This window comes from Vanessa tameamea, chromosome 16 (genome assembly GCF_037043105.1).
Source record: "Vanessa tameamea isolate UH-Manoa-2023 chromosome 16, ilVanTame1 primary haplotype, whole genome shotgun sequence".
Classification (NCBI taxonomy): Eukaryota; Metazoa; Arthropoda; class Insecta; order Lepidoptera; family Nymphalidae; genus Vanessa; species Vanessa tameamea.
The window spans coordinates 1,263,830-1,289,217 of NC_087324.1; the positions used below are offsets into that span (position 1 = coordinate 1,263,830).

The following is a 25,388-nucleotide window of genomic DNA, read 5'->3' on the forward strand; positions in this document are numbered from 1 at the left end:
ACAGAAGACCTCAATAACTTTTCATCAGTCCGATCTAGGGTTTGATACCAGAACGTCATGGGATCTGTGGCTTCATATCTAGGAACTCGACAAACGTTGCAGTCAACACTAGCATAATATTTTGTTACTTATTCATCTTTTAGTCGTATGTATTCCATTGACTTATACAAAAAATACTACAAACGCCATTTATCAATAAACAAATAAATACATTTAGAGGTCTTTTTACCTCCTTATTAAGAATAAAAAAATTACAAAATCATCCATTATAACACTCTTTAGGACATTTTTTTTTTGTTAGTCAATTAACTGATGTAAATTCTTGATTGAGAATTGTGGTATAGGAAGGACATAACCACCTTCCGATACGCCTTCCTGTAAATAGAATACCACACAGTGTAGGGAATAGAATTACAGTTTCCGTTCTCGTCGAATTAATTATTAATTAAAAAATATTTATAAACATACATTTCTCAATATGCAATTATTTTTTATTGAAGATCGCAGACGGTTAATCGTTCAGAAACAATAAGTTAATATTTATAAATAATTATTGACGGACATCGCAGAAACGTCACAACCAACCAACCAAAAATCAATATACAATATACTCTACGGCCACAGCAATACAATATTATGTTCCAATTTGAAGGGTCAGTGTACAGACTGAAGGAACATAACATCTTAGTTACCAAGGTCGGTGGCGCTTTGGCGATGTAAGGATAGGTTTAAAATTCTTACGGCGCCAATTGGCTGCCTTATTTGTTGGTCTGCATACTTATATTATAAAAAAATCAACCATGGGCTTGAAAACAAATCATACTGTAAGATAATTCAATATTGCCAATCGAACTTTCTTTTAAATCTCTATCTCTTACAGATAAAGCGGTTGATTAAGTCAGTCATATAGCCCAATATATGTTCAGACAGGCGTAATTTAATCTTCATTTTTATAATTTCTATACACTGGATATTAACAAACTTACGGTGAGGTACGGACATTTATATTACTAATATTCTGTTACTGGTTTAAACTGGTTTATTAGTCGACAAATTGAATATAGACTAATATTACATCAGAGGAAAAACGTGTCATTATTATGAATTAAAAAATACCAATCAATTGAAAATATTATATTTAATTGCCGTAATATTAGTATAATTATAATTAAATTTTAATATAACCTAGGTTTCTTGTTGTCTATGATGCAAAAGTATTTAAATAAAACACCACTGAGCCTTAAATTATTGGTTTAGCAGAACTTAACTATGTTAGTACAGCCTTCAAGGCAACCTTCGCGTAGATAACTTAAAGGTCGTTTCCGTAATTTATAGACAAATGAAAGAAAGTCACGTTTCTATTGATTATTCGTTTATTATGTTGAGTGTCTGCAATTTAACTATTTGCTTTGTAATCTTTGTAAACAGAAATAAAACTGTAGGTATTTACAAAAAAAAACTTTTTCATAATGTTTGTGTTATTTTATTCTTTTGTTTTACGATTTCAAATAATACAATGAAGTCAAAAACTTAACTAATGGATATTAACAAAACGATTCAACAGTACTTTTTTCTAAAGTCTAGGATTATTTCTTCGTAATATACAGTAAATATAATAATGACCTCTGAATGACACAATGCTGAGCAAGGACATCGTGCTCTTGAGGAGAAGCCTTGGAGATACAGCACGCTTCTCCAATGTGGTTTTATTTGATATACTTTTCATAAGCACATAAAGGTTTATTCACAATTAAGTCCCACCCAAGGCGGAGAACAAGTACATTAAAACTTACTTGCTCAATTTTGAACCTAAAATCTGTCCTGGTTGAAGGCCCTGCGGCAAGATAGGGCCAGTCATTATTTTTTATCGTATTTGAATAATGAAATAAAATTTAATTGTAATAACTTCTTAAGAATCTTTATTAACAATATTTATATATATATATTTGGTATTATTAAATTCAAGAAATAAAGAATGAATATAATTCAAGAAATGTTAACTTAAATAATCTATCAAGAAAATCTAAAAAAACTTAGTGCATATATGTCAAAGTCCTCTCTTAAAGTACTTTAGGTTACGTCTAGTTTTTATTGAAATTCTATAAAGTTGTTTCTCAAAAACTTGATGTTCCCAATTAAGGATAATAATTCGAGATAGGCTACTTATCCGTCTGCCTGCCATAGAATGTTCTAGATCACAAAAAGTTTACAGTTCATTAACGGTAGGTTAATGAACTGCAGTAAATTAAATGTTACGTATAAAAAAAGAGCTGTGTGTCCTTGACCTTTCTAGAGGTGCAACTTTGCGTCATACCAAATTTCATCAAATTTGTAAAAGACAGACAGAGTTACTTTCGCATTTATAAGATTAATATTGAATATGTCTATATGTAACAATGTTGTTTAATATAATATATACCTAAATATTATTATTATTTTCACCAACCCGCATTGGAGCAGCGTGGTGGAACATGCTCCAAACCTTCTCTTCAAAAGGAGAGGAGGCCTTAGCCCAGCAGTGGGAAATTTACAGGCTGCTAATGTTATATATGCATTCCTAGATATCATGATGTAAAATAACAACAAAGATATCCAGTTAACATTAAAATAAGTAAAAATAATTCAGAAGCCTTATACGGGTAGTTTTTGTTAAGTCACATGCACAGCGGATGCGCAGGCGCAACCGAGTAGAAGGCAATTACTGGCATCCTGACCAGGTGGTTACTCAACTTGCATGGTTAGTATTATACAAAACTCGATTTTTTTCTTACATCATTGTTGTTTTAAAAATAAAATATGAAAAGGAATTTATGAGTATAGTTAGCTTATTGGATCTTAAATATTAATGCAACTTAGTTGTGCAACATAACCATGTATATACCAACACGGGAAGTAATTAATAGTCGTTCGCAAAGTTAATACATCCTTTTTCTAAACTTAATTTAGTAAGCAGACTGGCGAATAAGCTACATGATAGTAGGTGGTCACCACCGCCCAAGGATTTTGGTACTGAAAGATATATTAACCATTCCTTACATTGAGAACGGTGACGTTATGTTGCTGTAGTTACACTGACTCAAATTGGAACACAATTATTATATTTATTAGTGTTTGGCAGTATAACAAGCCGAGATGGCCCAGTGGTTAGAACACGTGCATCTTAACCGATGATTTCGAGTTCAAACCCAGGCAAGCACCACTGAATTTTCATGTGCTTAATTTGTGTTTATAATTCATCTCGTGCTCGGCGGTTAAGGAAAACATCGTGAGGAAACCTGCATGTGTCTAATTTCAACGAAATTCTGCCACATGTGTATTCCACCAACCCGCATTGGAGCAGCGTGGTGGAATATGCTCCATACCTTCTCCACAAATGGAGAGGAGGCCTTAGCCCAGCAGTGGGAAATTTACAGGCTGCTTATGTTATGTTATGTAGTATAATATGTAATTAATGCTTTAAGCACCCTTTGCATAAACCCCTACCACAAAAAAACACTTCATCCTTAGACAAATCTTTAGCCTTTATTAAAAAAATCAAATAATTGTATTATAAATTATGGATACGAAATTATTTTCATTCAAATTACATAGTTTTTAATACATTTATTCAAAATCTATGTAACAAGTATGAATGTTAATATAATGTTAGCTACAAAGGAAAGTAATTACAATTATAACGACTTACTGACTATTTTCCTTTGAAAACTGCCTTGTCTGTCAAAACAAGATTACCTTGTCGACATTACGAAATGTCTGTTGCAGAAAGGGAAAAGTCTATACAGATGTCAGAATTTATTAAAGTCTAATTTTTATTTTTTAACTCCTTGACACGTTTTTTGAAAAAGCAACATACGAGTAAATCTGTTAGGTTAGGTACGATGCATTTGTCTTCGTTGAATTTATTCGAGTCAATGTGTTGCAGGCTGTATGGTGCAATACCCAAAGCTTAAAAAAAAAGGATTTACGTGATACTACATATTCATCCATTCATATCCAATTTTGAATTTGGAAGTTTATTTTGTGCATTCATAATAAAACGAAGTTCACGTATTTGGAACAGCTTTTTTGATTTTGGAATTTAATTCATTTTACGTTATTTGTCTTGAAGACTATGTTATTGGAGAAGATATTAAGTTATTAGTTACAAAATTATAACTTTTAAAATTTAAATTGATTGCTTTAATTTTGTCAATTTACAAGTAACCTGTTTCAATTTTGTAAATATTGTCAATGTTTGATGTAAAGCTCAGCTATCGGTCAGGCTTTTCGTATAATGGTCTACTAAACTGACAATATCAAATTTTGCGAGAAATTTTCCCTTTGACACGTGTTGTTAGTTACGGTAGTATTTTATAACAGATTAATTTATATACTATGTCTAGAAAAAAAATATGGTGCCGTCTCTAAATCTTTCTTGAATAATTATAGTGCTATATCTTTCTTGAAATTGAAAAAAACAACTCGTCTTAAAATATATTCTTCGAAAATTTAATCTTAATTTAATCGGTTCATTGACCGTTAAATGTATAATAAAAATACATCCATAGTTAAGAGCTGATTTAGCTTACGTTCACCTTTTGTCCTTTTTTATACCACTTGATGGATTTTGGTACTTACCACCATGGCTCATTGATAACCATTCCTCATATCACCGATGTACCACTTGGAACTATAATTGTATGTCCCATGGGCCTGTAGCGACACTGGATCACTAATGCTTCAAAACGGAACAGATCAATACTGACTTGACGATAGATTGTAGGATGAGTAGGTGGTACCTACCCAGATGGACATGCACAAATGCTATCAACTGCATCTGTCGCATTCCCGATGGCACCCGATAAAATATCGATCGAAATTGACCTTGTATTATTTTTCATTCGTATTTGCCCAGCCCCCCGGTGTTGCAGATGTCCATGGGCGGTGGTAGTCACTTTCCATCAGGTGAGCCTACTGCTCGTTTGCCACCTATACTATAAAAAAAAAAAAAAATTGTCTGTGACGGAAAACATTGAGAGTATGTAAAGCTGCTTTAGATGTAATATAAGTTGTTGAATAAGTCTAACATTTCTAAACAGAAGAAAAGATTTTACCCTACAGTGTGACATTTAATATCCCCCATTACACTATATGTATAATATACAACCGACCTGATCTTCGCAAACGTTCTAACAAACCAGTAAGCAATCCTGTACATCTATACATATAATAAAATTGGAGTGTCTGTTTGTAATATTAAAATAACCCATTTTTACTAAATGCATATGTAAATATACCTAAATAACATATTTTACATTTTTTGTCTGTCTGTCTGTTTGTTCCGGCTAATCTCTGGAACGACTGAACCGATTTCGACGGGACTTTCACTGGCAGATAGCGAATGTAAAGGAGTAACTTAGGCTACTAGGCTACTAGGCTTTTATTATAGAATTATATATAGAATAAAAATAAAATCACGCTACAATATTCAAATAACTTAAATTCAAACAACGCGCACGAAGTCGCGCTCACATCTAGTTATGTATAAGAGAAATGACATACTGAACCAACGCGAGATGCGAATCTTGTTTCTATAATTGCAATAGTTCATTCACCCCACATCAAAACACAACATTACAAAATACTGTCGCTTAAACTATAGAACCACGTAAAGTACCAACGAGTAATGTTTACAAACATAATTATACTAATTGAAACATTAACTCCACGATGTAAATTTAATTCCATTAAATAGAACAAAAAATATGTTTATTTATAATTTGTTTCCAATATTTTGTGTTGTATTTCAATTCAATTTAAATTTATTATTATTTTTTTTTAATTTTGAGGTTAGAATTTTGACGTTAAATAAACCGTTTATAAAGACAATCAATTAAACATATTTGACGTTTATTTTTTAAACGAGAACGTGTTTCATTGAACGATGCAAATTGTTTTAATGAATATTTACAGGGATGTTATTACAGTATATTTAATTAGATCGACCGGTTCGTTTCGACCCATTTTGATAAACTTTATTACAAAATATATTTTGTAACAAATCAAGTGGGGAGATATATATGAAAAAAAATATATAATGCAAGAATTCAATGTATGTTATCAATAAACCGTCAAGACTATTATCAGTTCAATTCAAGATTATAATCAATCGGCTATCAATTGTGAAAATTTACTTTCGAAGCTTAAATGCTCTAACTGTCACTCTGTTTTGTCACTGGCAATTTTAATTCAAAATGGCGCACGAATTCCGTTATAACAATGGCCACTATTTTCTGAGACATATGTGTCAAATTACAATCTATTTTATTTTTCATTATTTTTATTACCAAGTATTTAATATAAAATATTCGAATAAACGCAAAACTACAAATAACAATGTTTCTATTGTATGTTTCTGTACAAACTGCATGAAATATATTAAAATTTACATCCGCAAAACTTGGATATTAAAGGGAGTCAAACACGTAACATCCGAATGGAATTCGAGCTAAACTATGTAGCTTTAAACCGGGTGACTCAGACGCACCAAAATACACTGTCTGTTACCGTTTAAAACTGATCGTCCATGTGATATATAGTTTTATATAGCACGATGTGTCACAGTAAACGTAGGTACATTAAAATTTTATTATCAGATGATATTTTAGTTATACTAACAAAAATAAAACTAATTGAAAAACTCATTTAGTCATGTAGATCGGATGGATATTTTAAAGTAACTTCGAAATTTAAATTCGAATAATAATAAACGATTGCTTTTGTTTTTTTTTTTTAAATACATCAAGATACCATATTATTCTGTAATAAAACACATGATAGAGAAAAATGAATTTTTAATATGCAAGTATTATATTACCTTTGACATCGACTATATATTGAGATGGGTTTGAAAATGGAACTGGAAAAAATGGTAGAACATCCTTTCTAAAACAACTCGCTATGAATAAATAAGTGTTTTATGAATTTACGTTCCAAAATATCTCTAATATAAAACATAATCATAAACAAAAATATTTTTCGTTATGCTATTTGAATAAAGAATAGTTTTTTTTTTAAATATATATTCTGTCCAATGAACTTATTCCCTAAGTCGAAATAAATATAAATATTGGACAACATCACATACATTACTCTGATCCCAATGTAAGCAGCTAAAGCACTTGTGTTATGGAAAATCAGAAGTAACGACGGTACCACAAACACCCAGACCCAAGACAACATAGAAAATTAATGAAATTTTTCTACATCGACTCGGCCGGGAATCGAACCCGGGACCTCAGAGTAGCGTACCCATGAAAACCGGTGTACACACTACTTGACCAAGGAGGTCGTCAATCAAATCAAATCAAATCAAATCAAATTACTAAAACGGCTTAATGTCTGACGATGGTCTACAGCGTTCGGCAATGAATCATTCTTAATGAATTTGCTCTTACGCACATTAGTAATAAATAATATTATTAAACAACTTATTCATTTATGAATACAGTACCAATTATATGCAAATATTTTCCTTTTAGTAAAATAAAAAAAAATTAAACTGAACATCATTTAATTAAAGTATTAAATATAAAAATATGAATAAATAATCATTTTAACATGCTTTAATTTATCGCGTATCCTATTTTCATCAACCGATACCCATTTCGTATTAAATTACGCTCATCAGATGAACTATATATATTCTGAATTTATACGAAGCTGCATTCGATGTGGACCATCTGTGGGACGCCATTTATGCTAAATTTAATAACCAAACTCTATGTGCAGTTTGCGATTATAACAGCTGGGTGAATTCGATCAGATGAATAGTGAATTTGGGAGAATAATATTTAATTTTTGCCGTATACTGTAAAAATTGTACTGTAAAATATTTATGGTATCTCTGGCATTCTAATTATAATTAAGTTTCATTGTCGGATTTTTTTTGTTTTTTTTTTTTTTTAATAGTATAATTTTTGTTTCATTTTTTTAATACCTCAACAACAACATTTTGACCATATGTGAAATATCGCTAAATAATATTTAAGCTTAATTTATTTAACGACAATTATTTATAGAAAAAAAATATCGACGAAGAAATAAAATCATTGCATGTAATTATTCAATAATGAATTGGTATCGAAGTGTTTAATTACAATTTGAAATTCATTCGTTCATTCCATAAAACGAATATGAAAGGAATAATTTACTTTATTTTTAATTAAAGAATAAATTATTTATATTTTGAAATCAGAATTTATATGTCATATGCCATAATGTAACTACAAAACAAATGGTACAAAACCAATAAGCGTTTCCTCGTCCAATGAACTGAACACGAGCTGAATGGTAATGAAATATTTAGTATAGATTAAGCGTTTGTTGAAATTCGTATTCGCTACCACAATCCGCCACAAAGGGGACATATTACAAACTAGTTGTCGCCGGTGGCTTCGTTCGCGTTGTAGAGGACGTTGACATAAATAAGTCACCTATGTCATTCCTCGGTGTTCAACCTTGATTCATACCAATTTTTTTTTTTAATTCGGTTTTGTTATTTATTCGTGAAAGACAGACAGATAGACGGTTACTTTTGCAATAGTATAGAAATTCTTTGATGTTTTCATTTAATAAAAAGTATTTATATTTCACAGAGTTACCTAACGTTACTCGCGGTGACACGAGCCTCTCGTCAAAGGCCTTTGACTGACGTGCTTCTATTTTACATCATAGTAGAATGGAAACGACTAGAAATTCTATGAACATTTTGTAAATAACCAACCATACAAAACCCGTCACAAGATTATATTAAAGTATTTAATGTTACTATTATCATTATGAAAAACATATTCTTGTATAGTGTTCTCTAACCACAAGAAGGGTATAGCCAAATAAATAAATTAGACATTTAATTGACGCGATATCTTTGCCATAATGGCGAATAATGACGTTTTTAATATTGGCGAAGTCATCCGAACTTTGGATGTCAAATTAAAGTATAGTATATTATGCGAACTGGCAAATTGGCCGCCTAATGGCAAGTGGTCACCACGTTCCCTAGACATCGGAACCGTGGGACATTGGCAACCCTGGCAACCTTGGGAACTGAGATGTTCTGTCCCATGTGCCTGTACTGGCTCACTCACCCTTTAAGCCGGAAAACAACAAAACTAAATATAATGAGTGGGTGGTACCAGACCCGATTACAAAATGTCCTACCATCAAATAGAGAAGTGGCATAATAATATATTGAACAAGAATTGTTATTTCCAAGCAACGTAATAAACAAAATTTTATAAAAGATTTTAATTTATATTGCTTTCTGAGGTTTCTTTTGCGACTGCTTTATGGTGTGCCTCTTGTATTCCTTTAAGGAAATATGTATTGTTAAACTATTCTTATAAAATGCAATTTGAAATTACAAAAAAAAATACTATTAAAAATATATGAAAAAATAGTCAATTAATTTATGAAGTTAACAATGAAATGTTAAGTACGTATAATTTCCTTAACAAAAGATCGTGTGAACAACAAAATTGCATTGTATACAAAATTTTCATGATGGCAATATTGGAATGATAGGGTCGTGTTCGCAAAAACCTTAAGCATAATATGAACAGGGTCGCCTCCTGATGATTGTTTTTAGAAAAACATGTAAACATTTCAATAAATATAGAACACATAAATCATATTTAAATACCATGTGTTAAAATCCACCCATAATTTTTTTAGCGCGTTTATAACGCAAAGTTTCCGACTCCGCAATGTCAACAAATCCTTTCTGGTACAAAATATTCATTTCTATAATAAAATTCCGCAGATATTATTATTTTTGCCAAACAAAGTAAAATCATTTAATTTTCAGGTAGAATATCGCATTATACAAATTTAATTGTATTTGATTGATACAACTTTGTACTTCAAGTTTTACAAAAGAGTAACTCCTGAGTTTCGAGTTCTTCTCAGTAGGATCTACATTTTAAACTGGTGGTTACTTTATTATTTAATATAATTATATTAAATGACGATTCAAAATAGCTTGTAGAAGCCTAAGTGTCTATAAAAACCTGGCCTTCGGTGAATAGAACCATCATGAATTCTTTATTAAGCTTTAATCCAGGAGCAGCGTGATGGAATGGGCTATTAAAATTTCACCTCGACAGGAGATGATCTTTGCCCAAATGTGTATTTACTATGTAAACATGAAGTAATCTTAAAGACCGCATTATCTTAAAGCAAATCTCCCATAAATCGTATTATGTCTAAGTGATCTTAGATCTAGGTCTCATTATCTTGCATGATAAGACACGATGCGACCGAAATGAACCAGATAACTTCATCGCGATAAAAATGTTTAGATCAGTATCGTTAGAAATAATATTGACCTAGAAATCTTTTTAGGCGGTTTTTTTTATGTTTTTGTATGGCAGACGAATAAATAAGTCACTTGGTGGTAGGTTACCTCCATTTATGTAAACTGAAAATGCGAGAAGTAGAAATGATTTCGTACTAAACACTTATCTGCCCATTGGGTAGTTTTTAACTGTTGAAACTCCCTATAAATCAAACAACTTTCTTCAAATAAATAATTATTATACAGCTCTTAAATAAACAACAAATGCTTAAATTATTAAAACGAATGCCAAAAAGATCATATGGGTAACAAACTGAAGATGTCCCACAGATGATTAAATTAAGTAAAACATACATAAATTAACAGCTACCAAAGACGTCATATACCAGACAGAAAATGAAAATTGTATACAGTCTAAGTGAATACATAAGCACTCGCGATAAAAGCATTACATAATTTTTATTATATGGTTATTGCAATTGACGACAATAAGGAAGTGACTCGAATATTAGCAAAGAAACACTTAACGCCATGATAAGATAAAATATATGTAAATAACAACGTATTTAATTTTGTCATTTAGATGTTGTAGGAAATTCTGGTGGCAAACTCGTCAGCAAAAATATTTCTAAAGTAGCATCAGGCAAATTAAAGCTGGCTTGGATTTAAGTTTGGAATCTCTCGGTTGCAGTGAGTAGATACCCAAAAAAAAACGCAAAAACAGCTAGCCAATCATACATTGAACTGAATCAATTTTACTGATTTATAGTTCCACTCAGGGAACTACTTTTAACCATTCGTACAAGTTTGGGTAAATACCTCCCATACCATTTTACAAGAGGAATGATATTGTAACTGTGTGTGTGAATATTTATTATCATAACTGTTTAATGAAATATTTATCTTACAAAGGCTCGAGTTATCAGCATCTTGCACGTTTAGATCTGAATTCCTGTGATTATATTAGAGTTCGTTGATCTGACATAGATTATTATAAAATACAATATCACGTTTATAATATTGTTTGTCATACAATATATATTATACTAGCTCTTCGATGTGGTTTTACTCACGTTAAATTTTATCTCTTTAAGGGTCATAGCGTGATGCTAGTCTATAACCTTTCTCAATGAATGGGCTCTCAGTCTAACGTGATTTTTTTTCAAATAGTTCTATTTTATCTTCAGATAACCAAATACACAAACAGACTCTACTGCATTTAAATATTATTAAGCTAATATTATTAATTAAAATAGTTCCATAGAACGTCGTTATTCAGAATTAACTCCGAAGTCAGTGGTTTATTGATTGTTAAAATAAATCAATATAATTTCATATCAGACCAAAAAAGTTTTTATATTTTATTATATTTATAGACACCGTAACAAACAGCCTTCTTAAGCACCATAAGAAGCCGGAAGCCGGAAGCAAGCAGTCTTCTGGTGATCTACCCTTTCCCCCAAAAATGTTTTTTAAAAAACCATCTTAGGCGTTTCGCCAATGATCCAAGACTTAACCATCATCGGTAAAGCTGTCGAACGTGTGGTACCCGTATCCTTTCCCCTGCATCTCTTGATCATAAATACCACGTCGTGGTATTGGTATTGTTGATCAAAGCCCACTCCCTGGATTAAGTATTGTCGTATCAGAAATAATAATAAATTAATTCATATTTTCGGTTACGCATATCTGTGGGAACCAAGTAGCCTCATTGACTACTTGTTGCGTTAGTACAAAATAATCTCATTGTCTTCGAAACAATGATCGTGGTTTACATTTTTATTGCAAATCTATTGTTAAAACATTTCTTGACTCGCAATTAGTTTACCACGGTATCGATCCTCGGTTGGTCGTGTTAAATCGAGAGGCAAAAAATCCGAGTGAAATTTTTCGTAGAAAAAACCTAATCGCTTTTTTTTTCGTTTTTGTACTGTGTTGACGTTTTTGTGCGACCGTTTTCGATGTCGAGTCGGATATTTTAACGTGCTATCGAAGGTTGCTCTCTCTTGAAAATATTCGAAGTTTAAAATAAATTGAATTTTAAAATTCGAAGTTTTCGTGAAGTTATATTTTCGTTAATGTTCTATTGTTGTTTGTGAATTAAATAACAATTGAAATGCGAAGACACGTCTACAACCACATGTACGCTTCGGACGAGATGGAATGTTACGGGTCTAGAGAATTCCAAAGTTTGAGACGTGAATCAAAAATGTTCCTATTCGGAAGATCGGTAAGATTTGAATTTTAAAATAAGAATACAAATCATTCTTTTAAATTACCAGAAACAAACGTATAATCATTAATAATTTAGCACATATTCATAGACAAGAAATAGTCGTTAGATCACATCGCTTGTTCTTCTTGCACTTTGTTTTAGGTCGTTTATATAACACGTGCACTTTTCTTTAGTACTTTGTTATTTATTTTCCGTCAGCAATCAGCTGTTAAGTTTGTCTACATATCTTATAAAATGACGATTCGACAAAACTTGTTACAGTTGAAGATATTTCTAGAATCAAATATTTGTATTTAGATTCTTAAACCAAAGGAAGTATAATAATAATTATATTATTTAAATTTTATTATGTACAAAGTGGAAACCGTTATATATTTTATACTTATAAATGTATTTATTTCTAATAAGATACAAGATAAAAGATAAGTCACGTCTTCTAGATATAATAACTAAAGAAAATAGTTTACTCTTAATGTTAGAGTGAATTCGATTTTACTTATAGCTTACTTATTATAGTATAAATGTGAACAAGATTGTATTAATATGTATGTCTTTGTGTTCCTTATAACACGCCTAAACATCGTGGACTGGACTTAGAAGGTTATTTAAGGGCAATATAATATAGATCTACATTTTAATTTGTTATATATCTTATAAACAAATTACATATGATAAAATCTATCTATGAATTTTTAAAGCCTTCAGATAAGTAGTGTGTTTAGATAGTGTAGATTCGTTTCACATGGACATTGCAGATATTATAAAGCTATGGTACCAATAAAGCTCTAGGTTTAAAAAACACAACGTTGATCACAATGTATTACCGAAAAACCTACCGAGTCAATTCAAACGAGTCTGATTTGAAGGAATAAATGTTCCTTATTTCTCTGAGCCGTTATGGCCTCGTCCCACCTCCATCGTTATACTTTACAGTATCATACTGCACAATGTTACCAGGGTCTCATAACTAGCATTGGATTTTGTAAAAACTCACTTCGTATCTCACTCGTAAATGGTGAACACAGTCTTACGGTGATACACTTTGTGGATGTGTGAATCGTACCTGTAAATGCTTATTATTAGCAATTATTACTTCTGAAATTTTACGATCACATTCTGCGGTGAGTTTCGACTTTCAATAGAATACTTCTAGTATTTTTTTTACTAATTTAATTAAAATTGAATAGAAGTTATTGTATTTTCTTATAACATCTTACAAAGTTTTTATGCGTGTAATGATATGCATTTTTAGTTGAATAAATTATTTTCATTTTAGCCTAACTACATCATTTTAATTCTTGATTAAAATCTTTATGTCAGTGCAAAAAACAGTTTAAAATAAACGAAATAATATGCTACTTGGTAATCAACCAAGAAGCATTTACATAATACTATAATATTTAAAACATTCTAAAATTTTTGATAGGTACGGCAATTAGTATTAGTGACAAATTTGTAAGTCATTAACCCCAAAACTACATTCGTCTTGATGTTCCGAATAACTCGTGATTAATTTTACAAGGAGGTTATCTACAAATAATGAAGTAAAATATTCATTAGATAACATTTGCGTATTCATTTTGTCCTTCGACTTGATGCATTTGCCGCAATTGCGTACTAAACATCAATAAAAAAAAAAGATAATATCATTCATTATTTAGATATACTGTATATTTATAACAAATCTTGTATATGTTATATGTGTAATTTATGTACTTAGTTTTATGACAGTAACGAAGGTAACATATTAGATATATTTCGAAAATAAATAAAACTGCTATTTGAATATTGCAATGCAACTGTTTTTATATTAATTAAAACGTATATCAGAAATAAGTTTAATTAATTTTATTTACAATAAATAACAATATTTAGAATATTCCTCGCAAATTCAAAAATACATTATTCATTATAAAATAGTCGGAAAGACCCGGCGAAAGAGAATCAACGGATTTTTATTGTGATAAAAAATACATAAAAGATCATTTGAAATATTGCTATATTATATTATTGCATTTATTTTATTAATTTGATAAAACATATTCAATATTCACAATCAGTCGTCAAATGCATTTATCAATAACACTTTTAATAGTTTTTGTTGTCTCGAGTCATAAAAAAGGCATTTGCTCTGTTAAGGACGTACTGTAATAAAATACTATTGCTTCTATGTCATATAATTGGTAACTTAACATTAGTGATGATGTACTCTTGACCGATGCCAGTCACACAGGCCACCGCCATATTAAACACAAAGACCAATAATTGTTATGGCGTCTACAGGCGTTTATTGTCTCAGACACAGCACAATACATACTATTGTGTAGAAGTGTGCGTAAATACAGGTGCAATCTCAATTCCCTTACTCATAATACAACACGACTGTGAGTGTTCAAACGTAGGACTTTTTTTAAAACGTTGGTTATTTAACCACCTTATGATAAGGGGACACCACCGGCATAAACATATACTCCGCAAGAAATATCAACATTGTCTTACAACGCGAATGCGTTTACTTACTTTCCACGTCATTGGGAGTGTCAACACCGCCCATTTGCAAACTCCAGACTAATGAGAATTTATCGGCAGAAGAATAGCTTTAAAAAGCCTGGCAAGAAATTTTAATCTAGAGCAAGAGATCTGTGTCCTTATAAGCTAGTCACAAGACCAAAGACAAGTCAATTTAAAAATAGAACGTGCATATAGTCAGACGTAGTTTCCCATTACAGTTAAATTCCAAACAGCAAAGGCTTCTATCGCTTTCTGTATGAATGGTATGTTGGTCAGAGTAATTACTATCAGAAGGATATAACATCTCTGATACAAATGGCAGCACATCGGTATCGTATGATTAATGTATAGTATTCATGGAAGATTTACAGTAAAGACTGGCAGCTTTGCTTTTATTCTAAATTTGAATATAATCGAACACGATTTTTTTTAAAAATAAATAGCGATGCGTTTTAGAATTAATCTCCATAATAAAACAGATGAATAATAATAATAAAAACAGTAATTGCTCACGTATTTTGTTTTTATTTTTGATTAATTGATTCCTCATGGCTCATCATCGAATGAGCTACTAATGAAATCGAGTAATCGTTTGAGATATCGAGTTATTATAATAATTTTTTACAGTAATAACTTAACTACACTTTATTAAACATTAGTACTTGATGCAAATAAAAAAAGTGATTCAACATTTATTTTTCTTTTCGTCTCGAAAAAAACACCTTCGATACAGCCTTGAAGCTATAATTTGTCAAATACCTAATCCATTTTTGCTACTGTATCAGACGTAAACGTACGGATAAGACTTACTTTTTTATGAGTTCCAAACAAATAAAAATAAATGTGCAGTATTATTGATAAATATATATATAATCTGTTTTCTATGAGAATATAAAAAGTACATCAAGATACATTTGAATAAGTCATCAAAACATAATTTCAAAACAGGAGATCCGTGTTATGCCACAGAGTATAGAAACGGTAAATTGCATTACGCGGCGTTATTGAACCTCTTGCATTTCCTCGACTTGCAAAATGACAGGATGGCCACACTGTGAAAGTAATAAAAATATAGATATAATTGTAAGTGGAATTATTATTATAAATAACTATATCTTGCGTTAATTGTTTTCCTTTCATCTTGTCCTTATATTATTGTTATGCATAATTAAAATAACTTCACAAAACAATATTATAACGTTAAAATGAACAGTAAAAATAATCATATAAATCAATTTCACAACGGAACCCTAAATATATTAATTACAACAAGATAAGCGGCACTTAAGGATGCCATGGCATGGGTGATGGGAACTGCAATATCAAGTTCATGATCAATAGAAACTAGTTTTAACCAATTTTACAAAATCCAGTTCGAACCGGTTTCGCAAAAGCTAAATGCATCTAACGAAGATTAACCTTCGGTATGTATCGTCCAATTGCATCAATAAAATCACGTGAATATGTCTTCAGCAATTGGAGCCAAAGCAAAGTCTGACCGAGGTCATTATTCCTAATAACGATAAAACTTGAGATCGCGATTACTTAGACATGATTTATAGATGAGGGAATTAATGCAAACATGTCATGTAAGTATATTGTGTCGACTGCCTCATTGGTTTAGTAGCTAGTTTTTAAGCAGATCCCGAGGTCCATGGTTCATGCTCCGTGTCGAGCTAGTAAAAAGTTTTTTCAATATTGTAAAATTTGAAAACCTTTAAGAAAGGTTTGCGTACAAAAATTAATGAATTTTAAGAAGATTAAATAAAAGGGGTTAGATTATTTCAAGTTTCAAAAAAAAAATTATTATAAGGAAATCCATTATTGATACTATTTGAGATAAACAAAAGCCTGCTCATACCGGGGTGTTTATTTTTTAACTGGTCGTAGATTTTTAACAGTTGATGTACAAGTATAGTGTATCGAACATAGATTTGAACTTTACTTGAGCATTAGTTGATAGAGCTGGATTCATTAGTAGAGTATCATTATTGTTGATTCAGACATTAATCCCAATATAAATACCAACGCTGTCGATACCAAAGTGTCGATTTACTTTTAAGTACGTCACTACTATTCATTTGTAAGTAATAAAAATCATATCGCTTTCGAACTACGAATAATGATCCGTAAAAGTCGATTTCGAACTTAAGAAACGTAGACAATCGTACCATCCGTAAGCAAACATTCCTTGAACGTAGTAACCGAATATTTTCTAAACATAATCATTGTTAGTTTTCTTTATCCCTCCCATTCTGTAGGAAAAAAGTATTTGGTAGACATTTAGCGCCTGCCTAACGTTCTTCCTCGTTTGATGGATGCGTTTATCAGAAAATCCCTTAGTCGGCTTTCACGATTCCAATCGTATCGATATCGAGTAGCTTTATTCCAGTCAATAAATACAATGGATACCAAACAATTCGAATTCGAGTACATTAAGCATCTTTAACTCCTAAACTCAAGCTGTATTTAGACCATATTCTAATATGCCTACAACTTTTGTTTCGTTCTGATTTTAATCATTTTCATATAATATCTTATTTATTGAGAACCTTCAACTAGGTCTGTAACACAAATTTGAAGTTTTAAATTGTTTATTTTCCAAAGCGGTAAGGTAAAGGTCACATTAACAGATAAATAACAGGTTTATTATTTAGTAATTCACAATTTATTTTTGTCAACAGTTCCATTCCGTGACGGAGAAGAGATCTCAAAACAACGACTGCGGAGAGAACAGCATGACAATAGTTACAGAGAAGAAGATAGAAGACGACGCATCAGAGTCGTCCAGTGGAGAAAATGTGGACATAGAAGGTGAGACTAATATAATCGATGTACTATCTAAACTGCCCGACAGGCTTAGCTCTGAGAAATTATCAAATAATACGAAAATCATATGGAAAAATGTTCTATCAGCTTATTTATTTCCATTTATAACAAATATCTAAAACGGCAAAATATGTATAACTCTGAAATTGTATTTCCGAAACACAAACTTAAATAATAACCAAATAGTAAAACCCGAGCCTCTGTGACAGGCAATCGTGCACCTTTTATTTTTAAAAAGTATGACGCTACAAGGTATTGATCCATTCAGCTGCAAGAATAGTTTTATATAAAGGAAAGAAAAAAAAAATGCATGTTTTAGAAATCACTAAATATTGATAACACTGAAACTTCGTTATATAATTCTAGTTTATACATTATAAACTGTATAGTATAAAGTAATATATTATAAAATAACTTATATAGATATGCAATATTTGTGCAAGTTAGTTTTGTACCACAGATTAAAATATTATAAATAAGGCGAGACTAACACATAATATTAATTTCATTTGCGAATTATAATTCATCCTACAATGTTGGATTTGATTATTGAATTCTATTGATTACCCCAACGCTAAAGGTTATCAAATTACCGTTGTTGTTATTTAATAAGGTTATTCTAACAGATTATTTATTGATAAGTGAGGACCGCGTAATTGCTTTCCTAACATACAAATCGAAGGGTTATAGTGATTAATCCCTTGAGGTGTTATATTTTTCGGATAAATAATTATCATAATAATTACGTGCCGGATTTGGATTTCTTTTTGTTTTTTTTTAAATTTATTTATTTTATTTACGTTTATACTAATATACACTTTTATTTTCCTTAATATCAATACTGACTAACTATTATTAATCCCCTATCATCATATTAATTGATAAACTCATAATATGTTTTTTAATATTTATACTAATACTAGATACACGCCCCGGCTTCGCACAGGTGCATATTTATTTGCTCAGACATCCTAAATTTTCTGAAAAATTCCAATTTTCGGCGCATTATTCCTAACTTTATTTCTGAAAGAATATACTTGGGGAATTTTATTATAGAAACGAATACCTATTCTCAGGAAGGATTTACTGATTTCACGGAACCGGAAACTTAGATTCCTCGTACGGATTCACAATTTTAAGAAAGGTTAGTCATAGTTATTCGTCATAATTAACTGTATAAATGATAACTAAACAGAGATTCATATCGTGAGAATAAACATATTCAAGTAGCCCACGTGACGTGACGTCATACTATCTGGTCTTCATATACGTATCATTTAAACAAAAACCGAGAAACTTATCCTTCAATATCAAACAGATATGTTTTTTTTTTATTAAAACAAAAATAAAACATTTTAACATATCTCTAAGATAATATTATTTATATTAAGTATATTAATTTTAAAAACACACGCAACATTGACCTTCCTTTATATGTATTTTTAAATTTATTTCCTCGTGTTAAAACCTCTTTAGAGATTTCGTTTTTTTTATTATTCAAGTTCAATTCAATGTTCAAAAAAAGGAGAAACCAAAGTCTTTAGTGAGAACTTTTTTATTTAACTTACACCGTTTTAATTTTTTGACTGTTTATGTCGGTTGTTTTTAAATTATCTGTGTAAATGTATGTTAATAAATATGAGATTAAAGGCTATGGACTCCTTCCTATTGCAGATAAATTTTGTAGCTCATTACGTCGGTCCAATGCGGGTTGGTTGTTGTCGATGAAAATATTAATTGTTTTAATTTTATTATTACTCAAAGGAATAAAAGTCATTGAAATATATTCGGATCAAAGTTTTTATAAAGAGATTCTTTTGAACCTAGATAAGGATTCCAAACATTTCGTTGGTCATTTTTATATTAAATCTTTTTGAGATCATATTTTAATTAAAATTATTCAATAGATCGTTGCGATTAATAGTATTTTTGATGAAAAAACACCATCTATGATATCCTTTGCATATTTTTATACCGACCAGACCAACGAAGCAAAATAAAAACATGCAAAGGTTGCAGATCCCGAGTTCCTCGGTACAAAACCCCGGTCGAGTCGCTAAAATGACATTATGTCTTTCAATAGAATAATATATTATGTATAAGTAATACACAGAAACATGATAGTGGGTACCAACCCAAGCAATCACGACTGAATTTTCAGGTACTTAATGTGTGTTCAAAACATCCGGGAAAAGATGTCAGATGAACATCTGCTACATGGGTATCCACCAACATGCTTTGGAGACGAGTGGTGGAATAAAGTTCAAACGCTCTCTTTAAAAGCTGATCATAGCCCAGTAGTGGGACAGTGGACAGTTACATATACTTTTATTACTTCGATTCGATGTCCCTGAGGAACCATTCCACGGATATGCCAGACACTCCTCAAGTTTAATTATCTCGACCGCCTCGGCTTTTATTATCAAATAAATACTAAGTAAATACAAACAGTTCTAACAAGTTAGTATGTTTGAGATGATGAACAAAGGCTGAAGCTAGCTCTGTGTTTAACAGAGTTCCTTTGTTTCTCTTTATATGTCTGTTTGTATATAATAATATTACTCATACATATATTCATATCAATTATTTATAAATGAGAATTTTATTATGACCGACTTCTGATCTTGCTGAACTGGTGGCTTCTATATTAGACAACGGTTTTGACATTGAATTTATAAGGACGGTTCAGCCTCGACTTAACATTTATAAAATAACATGTAGGGTAGGTATCATCAACTCAACGCAAATTCTACTGCCAATATGTGTTAAAAATGTGGAATTGATAATCCATTTTCTAATCTCCACTGAACACACACATACCCTCTCTGGGGAATGTTTAAATAGTCTAAGTCAGTTAGTTAACTATTCCCTGCCTGTCTTAGATACAATATAATTTTAACTTTATATTTAAGTTAGTTAGGTTGCACATAATGTTGATAGAATAATTAATATTTCCTACCATCAGGTGGCCCATTTCAGTCAACCCAAAAATGTCATAAAAAACGCCGTGAGATTTGATACAGTACGAAATAAAAGCAGATCTTAAATCCTTATTAACAAACATGAAATGTCAATACTTAAGTACCTATAGAGATGTTATGGTAGAAACAGACGGATACGAAAACTGACCTTTCTCAATGCTGTTTAAAGATACACAGACGATAATTTAATGTTGTGCAATATATTTAATCGGGAGAAATATACCTATGTGATAAATTGACTATAAAAACTAAATAGGAAAATTTGATTATCGACAACTATCTTAATTATAAGATATTAAAATGATTATAATTTATCGCTTAGTTTTTTTTTAATAAAAAATATTTTAGCTTTGTTTTTAAATGTCTTGATCTTGTTCTTTTGTGACAGAAACCTCCTCGAGCAAACGTGTTACAACTCACCGAAGTTTCATAAAAATCGTAACATATCAGAATGTGTTATGCGACGTTCGACTTTAACACTTATATAATTTATAAGACACTCGGATCAGAATGGAGTATCACAATACGGCGTTTGTAGACACTTCACGAATAAGATACGAAGTGAATTGTTACAGAATCACAACTGAGATATTTTTTATAAAACAGATGAAATAACGACGTCAATGACATTATTACACTAAAAAAAAAAACCGGATGACACGTTAATTTAAATTTATATTGATCTTTATGTCGTTTATGTTTCGTTTGAATTTGCAACAATGCGTATCCGTCAATAATTTCAATTTCATAATGCGTATCCGTCAACAAAAAAAAAATACGAGTTAATTGCAATAAAATGTCTCCAATTATTTATTTTAATGAATTAAATTAAACATTCAAATGTATTATGTAACGTTTGTTGTAACGGATTGAAATATATAAAAATAAAGAAGTTTCGTTAATATATTTTATAATATTAGCAACGAACATATCATATATCAAACAAAATATATCATTTTAAAAGACGTCGTTTTAAAATGATTTAAATGATTTAAGCTTACATGATACCTAAGACACAGAAGTTTAAATCGTCTTCTATTTTTCCTATTATTTCTTTCTACACGCTACGCTGTACTGAGTAAATTCTGGAATCGAACCCGTGATCCACACATAACGAACATTCTATCCGAACGATCTCACCAAATAAACAATCGCTCTTCCGTTAACTTAACGCGTTTGCATATTTTATCTTCCGAGAATTCCGTATGTTAACCAATGACGTCATTTATTCCGTTGACATAATAAGCTTTATCTAAAAAAATATACAAGATATTAACATACTACATAAGCGGCCTGGGAGACTTCATTAATTAAAATAATAGTATCATATACGCGATAATCTCATTACATTTCAAATTCTCGATGACATAATTACACTATATCAATTAAAATTATCTACATAATCAGCCTGTAAATTTCCCACTGCTGGGCTAAGGCCTCCTCTCCCGTTGAGGAGAAGGTGTGGAGCATATTCCACCACGCTGCTCCAATGCGGGTTGGTGGAATACACATGTGGCAGAATTTCGTTGAAATTAGACAACATGCAGGTTTCCTCACGATGTTTTCCTTCACCGCCGAGCACAAGATGAATTATAAACACAAATTAAGCACATGAAAATTCAGTGGTGCCTGCCTGGGTTTGAACCCGAAATCATCGGTTAAGATGCACGCGTTCTAACCACTGGGCCATCTCGGCTCATAATTCTCTAAACGATTACGAATTTTATTTCTAAGGCATCAAAGTCTTTTTTGTTCGGTTTTAGTGTGACGTCACAAGTGGGTCTAGCCAATGAATCATTGCCTCGTCAAAAACTACCGCTAAACACGCCAGGTGTAAATAATACTATGCTATGGTATGTTGTATATGTAATATCTGAACTCAAAGTCTTTGTCAAAGTACTGTTTTCCTATTGCTTGACAGCCTGCTATACCTTACTATAGTTAATAGTCTACGAGGCTAAATATGACAAAGTCCTACGAATCTGTCGACAAATTCGGTCTTGAACAAATTATTTTCAAAAGAAAAAAAAATATATATAATACAAAGGAAAAGTACTTAAATTATTTATGTCGGTATGAGGCTACGTATGTGAGACTTTCATTAAAATTAAATATTATCTTACAAGTATATTATCCCGGCTTACTTCTGAGTGATAAATATTAGATAGTAATTGGTTTTTTTTTTTTTAATTCATATATATTAATATCAACGTTTTATATTTCGAATCGTTGGCGGAAAAATTATTACATTTATTAATTATAAAATTTCGATTAAAATATGCTACAAACAACAGACAAAAGTCGAAAGAATATACTATAGAACAGATATTTGTCTTTAAAGCCATAAAAATACATTTAAAAAACAGCTTAAGTACCATAAAGCTATTTAAATACTGAAATAGTTTTTTATATTATAAATTGTATCTCCAAAGATTTTTACGTCCTTGCCATTTTTCCAGTATTTAGGTATCTTGTATCGCTACGTTTTAGATCAATTTGAATTAAATTAAGTATTTTTTATAAAATGTCATCATGAATGATGAGTTATCAAATATTATCTAATTTGTATTTTTTTTTCTGCATAGTCGTCTTATGCACACTACCATACCTCGTGGGCACGAGGATAACTCGTTAAATTGGATAAATAATAATAATATTATATAATTTACCGTTGCGAATTCGAATCCTAATACATTAAATAAATAACTATTATGTCTATATCTTCATCTAATGTTATTCTTATAAGCAAGATATTTGTCACTGTTTTCTACAAAACATAGAAAATATTTTTTTAAAAGAAAATAATATTTGACATTTCATAGGTAAAAGCATTCAGAATGACGTCGCATGCACGCTTGCACAAATATAATGAGTTGCAGACACGAAAGGGATTCTCCTACTATAAAGAAATCACATTTTGCAAGACTTTTCCGATATTACGCAGTCAACAAGATCTTTAAAATGTCAATGCTGTAAGCACAATTATGGAATAAAGTGTTCTGATTTTAAACAAAATGATTTAAAAAAAGAATACGTTCGATCGCGCGTTCACATTACCTCATTCGTATTTCGAACTGTCATATTTTTCCGAACTAGATACTCTGTCACAATGACAACTTTTTTACCAATTTGACACAGTTTCTATTTTTTTCCATCAACGGATTCCGAACGTAAATGTCAATTTTTGAAATTGGATTGTTCTGTAACGCTTTGGTTAAAAAAAAAAAACGGTTACAGAGATATAATGCTATATTTTAAATTTTAGCATAACAGAATATTTCAAAATATATGTATGCTTATGTTCCGTTATTGCGAAAATTTTACTTTAGTTTTAAATATAAATGTATGAATCAAATTAGCGTTAATATATGTACGTATAAAAATAAAGGTCGTATTTTAAAGAGCAAGCCGAAATAATGATTAAATAACAAACATCCATGCATACTAAAATGTTTTTTGACATCCTTGCAAAACTTTATTTGCATCAAATTTGTTTTCCCTCTGACATTATAGACGCTTATGTTTGTATTTTTGTATCTCACCTTTCTGAACAAAATAATTCATAAATTTTAGTGAAAAATAAAAATCAAAATATTCTTTATCGAGTTGTCTTTTACAGGCACTTTTTAATCGTCATTTTAGAGAACTATATTTAGTAAAGCTACCTGTATGGAGAGTAGATTCTACTTAGACTAACCGGCAAGAAACTCAGAGGTCACTCTTTTCAACCGTTTAAATTACAGAGTATGTCAATAAAGTACAATAAAATTTAAATATATCGTATCCAGAAATCAACAAATCACTTTAAGTACAGATAAGCCTTAACATTGTTAGCGCAGTTGTAAGTCTTATAATATACTGAATCTGGATCGTAATCATGGTTCAATCCAGGCATCAATTATTGAATTCATGCAAAAAATATATAGATAAAGTATCTCTCGACATATATTTAATAAGTTATTGCATACTATATTGGTATTCATTATGAAGTAGTATAAAAATATCTTTCAGTTGCACAAAGGCTTCAATTCAACTTATAGGAGGTAAGGTAAACTCGTAGTAACGAATCGAATTTAAGAAAATCCCACGACTACACCAAGGCCCCCTCTCCGCTTGAGGAGAATGCTTGGAGCTTATTTCACGCTGATATAATTAATGTTTGTGGACGCACATACATGTTTCCTCGCGATGATAACAGGCAAGCACGAGATGAATTATAAACACAAATTAAGCAAATGAAAATTCAGCTGTGCTTGGAACCCGCAAACATCGGTTAAAACGCACGTGTTAGCCACTGGGCCATAGGCGCTTACTATCTTATATGCTTAATAATTGCATATTAATACGCAATAGCTTATTTTAAAACAACTTTGTGATAAGTATAATCTTAGTTGACAAATAAACCGTGTCATTGGCAAATAATATAACGTAATATAAATCGCATGATCAGTTTTAATGTATTTGAGTCATTACAACAATTGTATAGCAATGATTA

General features: G+C 30.8%; 2 protein-coding genes across 5 annotated transcripts in view; one reads left to right on the forward strand and one right to left on the reverse strand.

Annotated features, from left to right (window-relative positions):
• LOC113396155 (adenylate cyclase type 2-like) overlaps window positions 1-25,388 on the reverse strand; it is a 198,437-nt gene that overhangs the window by 54,484 nt on the left and 118,565 nt on the right. The window lies entirely within an intron of this gene.
• The window catches only part of LOC113396156 (probable E3 ubiquitin-protein ligase sinah), a 56,210-nt gene that overhangs the window by 16,539 nt on the left and 14,283 nt on the right, over window positions 1-25,388 (forward strand). The window contains exons 1-2 of one of the 2 annotated variants that reach the window (XM_026633982.2): window positions 12,151-12,566; window positions 17,768-17,897. In XM_026633982.2, coding sequence (XP_026489767.1) covers window positions 12,453-12,566; window positions 17,768-17,897 — 244 coding nt within the window. In that variant the 5' untranslated portion in view covers window positions 12,151-12,452. Of the gene's footprint in view, window positions 1-12,150; window positions 12,567-17,767; window positions 17,898-25,388 lie in introns of those variants that run through there. The other variant, XM_026633983.2, reaches the window with a different exon arrangement.